Source organism: Mandrillus leucophaeus, unplaced genomic scaffold (genome assembly GCF_000951045.1).
Source record: "Mandrillus leucophaeus isolate KB7577 unplaced genomic scaffold, Mleu.le_1.0 Scaffold521, whole genome shotgun sequence".
Classification (NCBI taxonomy): domain Eukaryota; kingdom Metazoa; phylum Chordata; class Mammalia; order Primates; family Cercopithecidae; genus Mandrillus; species Mandrillus leucophaeus.
This window is the reverse complement of record NW_012105598.1, coordinates 542,372-551,547: the sequence shown is the minus strand read 5'-3', so window position 1 is coordinate 551,547 and position 9,176 is coordinate 542,372. Positions and strand designations below refer to the sequence as shown.

Sequence of the window (9,176 nt, the reverse complement as noted above, 5' to 3'; positions counted from 1 at the left end):
GGCCTCCCAAAGTGCTGGGATTACAGGCGTGAGCCACCGCACCCAGCCAAGAATAAATTTTTTTAACCAAAGGGAGGCTGGGTGCAGTGGGGCCAAAGCCTGTAGTCCCAGCTACTTGAGAGCCTGCAGTGGGAGGATCACTTGAGCCCAGGAGTTTGAGTCTAAGCCTGGTCAACATAGCAAGAGCCTGTCTCAAAAGAAAAAATCTGCAACCTGAGCAACATAGTCAGATCCCATCTCTACAAAACAAAATTAGCTGGGCATGGTGGTGCACACCTGTAGTCCCTGCTACTCGGGACGCTGAGCAGGCTTGCTTGAGCCCAGGTCATCGAGGCCACAGTAAGCTGAGATGATGCTCCTGCACTCCAGCCTGGGTAACAAAGTAAGACCCTGTCTCAATATAACTTAAAAGGGATGTTAACACCAACCTAGAATTTTAGGCCCAGCCAGAGGTACTGTAAAACAGCTGTCAAGATGCAGGGCCTCAAAAATAAGAGTGATGCCTTACTTAACAGGTAAACATTCTGAGAAACACATGGGTGATTTCATTGTTAACATCAGCCTACTACAGACCTAGGTCGAAGGTGGGGCCTGTTCACTGCTCGCAGGCTACTCGCCTGCACAGCCCGTTACTATACTGAATGCAGTTGGCAGTTTTAACAGTGGTATTTGCATATCTGTACACAGAAAAGTTATAGTAAAAATAAGGTAGTCTCACACACTATCATATATGCAATACACTGTTGACTACAATGTCATTACATGATGCATGACTGTGTGTACTTCCACCAGCACACTCTCAAGGAGCTCTTGGAGAAACCATTCAGGATGAAGTAAATCAAAAAAAGAGAATCTAGGTGCAGGAAATGAAGACCAGCACCTAAGAGAGGTGCAGGTCAGATGACTTCAGGAAAATGGATATTGGCAAAATAACAACACATCTGACCATTTTGAGAGGTTTAGGCAACAGATGAAAAGTTCACAGCTGAGGCCGGGCACAGTGGCTCATACCTGTAATCCCAGCACTTTGGGAGGCTGAGGTGGAATGGTGGCTTCAGGCCAGGAGTTCAGGACCAGCCTAGGTAACATAGGGAAACCCCAATCTACTAAAAATTTTTTAAAATTAGCTGGGCATGGTTGCACACACCTGTGGTCCCAGCTACTCAGGAGGCTAGGGCAGGAGGATCACTTGAGCCCAGGAGCTGTGATGGCACCACTGCACTCCAACCTGGATGACAGAGCAAGACCCTGCCTCAAAAAAAAAAAAAAAGTAGTTCACAATTGAATTCAGTACATAGGAAAGTAAGCAAAGTACTAATTATCCCAAAGAAAACCAGAAGTTGTGCAGGAAACGCAGTTTTGTTGCTACATGGCATGGCCGGTGAGTAGTTTATGTAGTAGTGACTGTGCAGGCACTAAACTGAGTCCACCAAAACCATCATATTGAGGGGATGAGAAAGGTTTTGGGTGGAGAGGGTTGCAACCGGGAAAGCATTGCAACCATTCCATGGTGGGAATGTCGATGAGAATGGTTGAACTCAGAAGTTTCACTGGCACAAAAAGCCTAATTTAGACACGGGCAGGTAAAATACCAAAAATCAGGTAAGCAAACCAAAGTATTCCTTTTGGAGAGGGTACGAAGGGGGAAGACTGTTTTTCTTTAAAAACCACTAAAACTTTTAAAAACTGCATTACTGCCAGGTATGGTGGCTCACACCTGGAGTCCCACCACTTTGGGAGGTCCAGGCTGGCGGATTGCTTGAGTTCAGGAGTTCAAGACCAGCCTGGCCAACATGGCAAAACCCTACAAAAAATACAAAAAAGTTAGCTGGGTGTGGTGGCGCGCACCTGTGGTCCCAGCTACTCCAGAGGCTGAAGTGGGAGGATGGCTTGAGCGCAGGAGGCATAGGTTGCAGCAGGCCAAGATCACGCCACTGCACTCCAGTCTGTGAGACAGAGCCAGACCCTGTCTCAAAAAACAAAAACTGCATTATTTAATCTGTTAAAAAAAAAAAAAAAAAAAAAACTCGGCTGGGGGTGGTGCCTCAGGCCTGTAATCCCAGCACTCTGGGAGGCCGAAGTGGACAAGCCTGGCCACGGTGAAACCCCGTCTCTTCTAAAAAAAATACAAAAAATTAGCTGGGTGTGGTGGCACATGCCTGTAATCCCAGCTACTCAGGAGGCTGAGGCAGGAGAATCGCTTGAACCTGAGAGGCAGAAGTTGCAGTGAGCCGAGATCGCACCATTGCACTCTAGCCTGGGCAACAAGAGCAAAGCTCCATCTCAAAAACACAAAACAAAACCAAAAAAAAAAAAATCTTCAAAGCAATAAAAAGGAATTTTAAGAAAACGAATTCTAACATGAACCTTTATATAGTACAAGTTCAGGCTCTTGTGTTTTTTTTTTTTTTTTTTTTTGGTGGAGAGCTCTCTCTCTCGTCCAGGCTGGTCTAGAATTCCTGGGCTCAAGCACTCCTCCTGCCTCAACCTCCCAAAGCGCTGGGCTTACAGGCGTAAGCCACCCAGCCAGCCTCTGGAAAGGACCTTAAGGGTGTGTGGGGTTCACCAACCTCTACTCTTCCAGGGCCAGTCTAGGGTCCCAATGTCTGCATCTTCAGCCCCAAGCTCTGGGCCAGGATGTGCACAGCCCCCGACGCGCGTTTCTCCACCAGAGCTTCGCCGCTGTTCGACAGGTCCAAACGTGAACGTCACCTCCACTCCTGCCGTATTGTTTGGGCTCACCCAGTTCTCCCCTGGAGGTGGCACTCCCTCTGTCCCTCCTGTGTGGAGACATGCATTGAAAATGACTGTCTCCAACAACCCGGGACTTTAAAGTGAGGCAAACAAACGCACACCAGGAACTTGTTCATCAAGTCTCAAAAACACCAGTATTACCAGTTGTATGATTCAAGGATTTATTAAGTCATACATGCAAAACATAATGCTAACTGCATTAGCAAAAGATCAATGTAAAAACACTCCACAATTCTGCAACTGTCAATTTAAAAAATCCTGTTGTCGTGGCTGAAAGGTTCCGCGTTGTATTCTTGCCGGTGAGTTAAGTTGTACAGAACATTGTCAGCACTAGCACAGTTTACAGAACCTCACAGACCCAAAGGAACATCATTAGGCAAAGCGACTACAGGAGGCGTGTGTCTGCGTGGGCGAGGTAAAGAGGGTCAGTATTGGTCAAGTGACAGTGTCAGTAATCTGGCAAGACAGTGATGTTAAGAAGGTTCATAGTTTAAGAATTATCTAAAATATTTTAAAAACTATAAAGCTGCAACACATGATTTTTACACCTAGTTACTAGAAAACTAAGGAAAGCACTTATTAGCTTTGAATAAAGTAACATGGAAAGCACTTTTACTCATCTACAAAAAAACCTTCTAATGCATTATCAGAAAGATTTTATAATACAAGGAGGCATATTGCTCAGTAAGAAGGGGTCCTATAAGAAAAGCACTTACTAAGTTAGCGACTAAGGGAACGACCAGTTTAAAGATGAATTAAATGCCCAATTTGGGGAGGGATGGCAGGTGTAAGAGAAAGGAAAAGCTTAAGAACACATTTCCTGATAATACCAACCTTTCTTTCATCATCTACTGCATTTGACAGAAATTAACCTTTTAGAGTTTTTACCCGTGACACTTTTGTTCCTTGTACAATGTAGTGTAAATCTCCACTTCGTATTTTGTCAAAATACTGTCTTTGTCCTTTGATCACACACACCCCACCCGGCACACCCACAGCTAAACAGAATTCTTCATTAGAGGAAACACGAGTTCTGTTCAAAATCTCCGCAAGAGCTGGTCAGAAAACTCACTATGAAATCAAAAAGACTGATCCAAAGAGCTGAGCTGTTACACTCACTCCATTACAGTACAATGTTATGTCGTGAACATGGGCCGCTAAATCACTGGTGAGTTCAATGGCAACGCACCATTCAGGAGGCTGTTCTGCTTTACACATCTGAGAACTACTGAGCAAGTGTCTGCATCTCCTAACTGCAGAGGCTACAGTCTTCTCAAAGACGAAGGTCCTTACACAGTTTAGTGCTCGGTGTTCTTAGCACAACAATGCAGTGTAGTTCAGAAGGTATTTTGGCAACTCTTAATCTGAGCAAGAATAGGGTGGGCTTTTGAAAAATAAGGCTTTAAGAAGGTTTGTCATTTTAGGGCTAAATTTTAATAGAATGTGAGTCTGAACTCTTACATTTAGAACAAACAAAAACCTTCAAATTACTGATTGGTTCAAAATGGTTTTATGGAAAAATTAATCAGTAACAAAAAGTTGGCATTGAGTGCGAAGGCTCCACCGTTTTTTTTTTTTTGAGCAAAGCGTACAAAGGTTCCAAGGGACAGGACCAAGAACGAGGGGCTCAGACGTTTACAACAGCAGGCATTTTCTCTTCCTCTTCTTCACGGGAGGTGGGCAGAGGACTGCTCGGATCGCTTCGTCAAACACTGTCTTGAGGCCTCGCTGTGTGAGCGCCGAGCACTCCAGGTATTTCACAGCACCTACAGGAAACACGACCACACAGCAGTGTACACTTGAGCCCACTCTCTTCTGATCACAACACCGGCGGGAGGCAGCTCCGGGGGCCTGGGCACCTTCTGCCGGCTCCCAGCCCTGCTTCCACCTTCCAACGCTGACATTAAGACCCAGAGGGCGATGCCAGCTGGTTCCCCAAGAGTACAACCAGGCCCTGAGTGGGAGACACACACCCTCCTTTCCCAGACTGGACTCCAGTCTCTGTCACTACAATAAAAGACGTACAAGGCAGAGGAAAAACGCAGGATTCCATACCAATCTCCTTAGCCATGGCTAGACCCTGTGGATAGGTGATGGGAGTCAGCTTCTTCTCCTTCAGTTTCTCGATCGTGTCTTTATCATCCCTAAGATCAAGTTTAGTTCCCACTAGGATGATGGGAGTGTTGGGACAGTGGTGCCGCACCTCAGGATACCACTAGATGTGAAGAAGGAACAGAGGTTGTGATGTGCTCTTTTACAGACGCCCTTCACCTAAATCACACCCAGCCGGCGGCACTTGTGCCAGACACCTAACCTCAGGCACAGCCTCCCCACCGAGCCTTCATGTGGTTCCCACCTTCAATGTGAGCCTTGAGCCATAAGAAACATCTCAGGTGTTCCATGAGCAAGCTAGGACTCCGGATCATGGCCGGACAGAACCACGACTAGAGAGAATGGGCTCTACAACCGCAGGGGAAGAGGCGGAAGGGAAGAGAGTTCCTCCCAAAGCAAATAAACCACTTTGTTTTTGGTAAAACAAGTTCTTAGGGTCATCTGAGAAAATTCATCATCTGTTCAGAAACGAGAATAAACTACCTAGCCCAAGGTCTCAGGTCTGCCGCCATTATCCCCACTGAAAATGTCCCTACTGAAGGGCCTGTCTCGTCATTTTCACTAAGAAGTTTGTGAAAAAGACTGGAGTGGAAAGAAATGGTGGTTAGTTTTATTAGACCAATTCTGAGTGCCTCATTATTTTAATGAGGTCCAGGAAACTTCTGAACCAGAACCTGAAGCTTTAAAAATCCACATATTAGGCCAGGCACAGTGGCTCACATCTGAAATCCCAGCACTCTGGGAGTTTGAGGTGGGTGGGTCACTTGAGGCCAGCGGTTTGAGACCAGTCTGGCAAACATGGTGAAACCCCATCTCTACTAAAAGTACAAAAATTAGCCAGGTGTGGTGGCGGGCGCCTGTAATCCCAGCTACTCAGGAGGCTGAGACAGGAGAATCGCTTGAACCGGGAGGTGGAGGTTGCAGTGAGCCAAGATCGTGCCACTGCCCTCCAGCCTGGGTGACAGTGCAAGACTCCATCTCAAAAATAAATAAATAAAAATAAACTGTTGATGGCTCAGGCGCAGTGGCTCACACCCATAATCCCAGCACTTTGGGAGGCTGAAGTGGAAGGATCACTTCAGCCCAGGAGTTTGAGACCAGCCAGGGTGTACAAAACCAGCACTACAAAAAATTTTTAAAGATTAGCCAGGCACAGCGGCGCACATTTACAGTCCCAGCAACACGGGAATGGAGGCAGGAGAACTGCAGGAGAACTGTTTGAGCCCAGGAGCTCAAGGCTACAGTGAGCTCCGATGTCACCACCACACTCCAGCCTGGACAACAGGGTGAGACCCCCGTCTCAAAAGAATAAAAAACCCAATCATGTACTTAAGTAGCAAATTACTAAAACCAATTTAAATAACTGAAAATTCCTAGGCTAAGTGATATTTTAAAGTATTTATTTCTGAGAGTGTCATTCTATAACTCACATACTTTAAATCCCCACCTACCTTTGCACGGACATTTTCAAATGATGCAGGACTCACAAGGGAAAAGCAAATTAAGAACACATCCTACAAAAAGGAAACACAGGGAAACATTTAGACAACGACCTTGGAACAAAGCCTGCACTTTGCTTTCTGGATGTTGCTGGGAAGGACTTGTCGGACGCAGAGCGTGTCTACTAGGCACCAGTGGCTTGGTCAGACGCTTCCTGATCCACCCTTTCAGTTTGTCAGAGGGCTCCCAAACCAAACCCAGCATGTCAAGCCACCAGTTACTTATGAAAATGGGGAACGTGAAGGCAGAATGATGCCGGAAGCTCTTCAAGGATCGGGAGGATCAGATCAGACCCCCCAGGAGGCTTCCTTTCCGCCTATCTATCTAAACAGAAAAAATCAAGTATGAAGGTATGATTCCAGTATTTCTGTAAAATCTGGTTTAGAGTACAAACATTTTCAGATGGTCACTGGTTCCAATTAAACTGCTTCTTCAGGAGCTGCCTGTCACAGCTCCCAGCACCAAGTGGGGGCTCCAATATTTGCTACTTGAGCCCTTCCCTCCGCAAGGAAGGAGGACTTAGTGTGTAAGTGGCACCTTCACAGCTGACGACCACCCTCACGCTGCCCTCGAGTCAGCACAGCCAGGGCCTCAGGAGAACTCGCTCCCGGGGCAGCTGTGGCTGAAGCAGAGGCGCGAAGGGTGGGTGCGGAGGACACAGTGGAGGGTGCTTCGGGGAACACGCCAGACATCTGCATGCTTCCTCCATTCTGTATTTTGTGTCAAACCAAATTCAAATATTTACCTGTCTTTAAAAATGCCCAAGAACTTCTTCTAAAATGCTACATTTCTAAAACATTCTCCTAGAAAAAGGCAATTATGCTACTTTATGAAATGCACACAATTCCCAAGCTACACTTTCAACCCTCCAGCTGATACCTTGTACCTGAAAGGGAAAGAAACATCCCACACAACAGCTTTTTATAACTGGCATTTGAAGAATGCTGGCGCATGCACAAGCTCGTCCAAGAATCACCGCGGCACCCAGCACACCATCTCAAGCACGGTGGGGTTAGCTCAGCAGCACCGCACAGCCGCGCCCAGACAGCCCCACCACACGGGACACCGAAGCGGAGAAAGAAGGCCCCGGCAACAAGGTTAGTCCTGCTCCGGCTCGGCTCACAGCTAGGTGGGCTTCCAAGAGGAGTCTCCGTATCTGCATCTCCAACCAGCCAGGAGAGGGGCCCTCTCACTCTCCCCGCTCCTTTCACTCGGGAGGGGAAGATGGCAGTTCACAAACTGCTTTAATTCAAGCCGGTGGGTAAACTATCACACTCTAATCAAGTTTATTTCATCAAGCAAAACCCCAACTTTGAGTGAATTAAATATAAAACACTCAAGGAGCTTGAGGCTTAATAAAAAAAAATCCTAAGAAAACGAAGTGAAATGAGAGAACAGAGAAAGCTTGAAACTGAAGTGGACTGAAAGTTTTACATACGGCAATCGGCTTGTCTTTGCCCCGGGAGGTTATATCCTTACCGTACGTTTCTCCAACCTAGTAATGCATGAGAACTTGGTTTGAGTTTAGTACAGACTGAGGAAAATAAAAATCAACATAACCTCTTATCGATTCTTTATTAGAATTTTGTCTTAACCCTCCAGAGGGATCCAAAAGCATATAATAGTCTAACATCTTCGATGACAAATGCCACTGAAACACTCCACACTACCTGGTCAAAAGCGGGCGTAAGAAGTTCAACAATGGTGAACAGAGGTCAGGCAGATCCTGATGGGGGCAACAACGTGCTCCTCCTCCCATGGCAGCACCCACCAGAATCTACAACAGCCCGCACAGCCGGAGATGTTCTGCACCGTCCCTTACCGCAAAGGCAGGCGGGAGCCACCGGCACTTTCCAGTGCTCCATCTGAGTTCTCAGACACAGCCTAGCTGAAGCCACAGCACACAACAAAAGTACCCATCGGTAAATGATGCCTACCAGACAAAGGGCTCTCCCAGAACATAGCCAGGCCTCAGGGCTGACAGTTTTAATGCTACTAGAACATTCCAGGTCTCCTATGCAGAAATGTTCCTATCTTCCACCTAGTTCTGGGAGCCTGGTTTGAATGTACAGACTTGCATTATCAAAATCAACACTGTTGCTGACACCAAGGCCCCCAATTCTGGGCCGCTTTGCAGGTCTGGGGGAAGCCACCCCTTAAGCACAAGCTTTTTTTTTTTTTTTTTTTGAGATGGAGTCTTGCTCTGTTGCCCAGGCTGGAGTGCAGTGGCACGATCTTAGCTCACTGTAATCTCTGCCTCCTGGATTCAAGCGATTCTCCTGCCTTGGTCTCCCAAGTAGTTGGAACTACAGGTGCCCACCACCATGCCCAGCTAATTTTTTGTATTTTCAGTAGAGACCAGGTTTCACCATGTTGGCCAGGCTAGTCTCGAACTCCTACCCACCTTGACTTCCCAAAGTGCTGGGATTATAGGCGTGAGTCACCACGTCCAGCCATGGACAAATTTGAGAAGTGAACACTTCCAGTGTTTATCACAATGCTGTCAATTCATTTCTTTATTCCAATAAAAACTGACAAACTCGCTCTTCCAACATAGAACCCTGAAACTATTTTAAGAAAAGGGCTCACGCCTGTAATCCCAACACTTTGGGAGGCCAAGGCAGGTGGATCACGAGGTCAGGAGTTCAAGACCAGCCTGGTCAAGATAGTGAAACCCCGTGTCTACTAAAAATACAAAATTAGCCGGGGGTGGTGGTGGACACCTGTAATCCCAGCTACTCAGGAGGCAGAGGTTGCGCCACTGCACTCCAGTCTGGGTGACAGAGTGAGACTCTGTCTCAAAAAAAAAA

General features: G+C 46.8%; 1 protein-coding gene across 1 annotated transcript in view; it reads right to left on the bottom strand.

Annotated features, from left to right (window-relative positions):
* Positions 1 to 2,901: 2,901 nt before the first annotated feature.
* The window catches only part of RAC1 (ras-related C3 botulinum toxin substrate 1 (rho family, small GTP binding protein Rac1)), a 63,362-nt gene continuing 57,087 nt past the window's right edge, over positions 2,902 to 9,176 (bottom strand). The window contains exons 5-8 of the mRNA XM_011996665.1: positions 7,805 to 7,861; positions 6,318 to 6,380; positions 4,810 to 4,969; positions 2,902 to 4,520 (exon numbers count right to left, since the gene is read on the bottom strand). Of these exons, the coding sequence (XP_011852055.1) occupies positions 4,390 to 4,520; positions 4,810 to 4,969; positions 6,318 to 6,380; positions 7,805 to 7,861 (411 nt within the window). The 3' untranslated portion in view covers positions 2,902 to 4,389. The remainder of the gene's footprint in view (positions 4,521 to 4,809; positions 4,970 to 6,317; positions 6,381 to 7,804; positions 7,862 to 9,176) is intronic.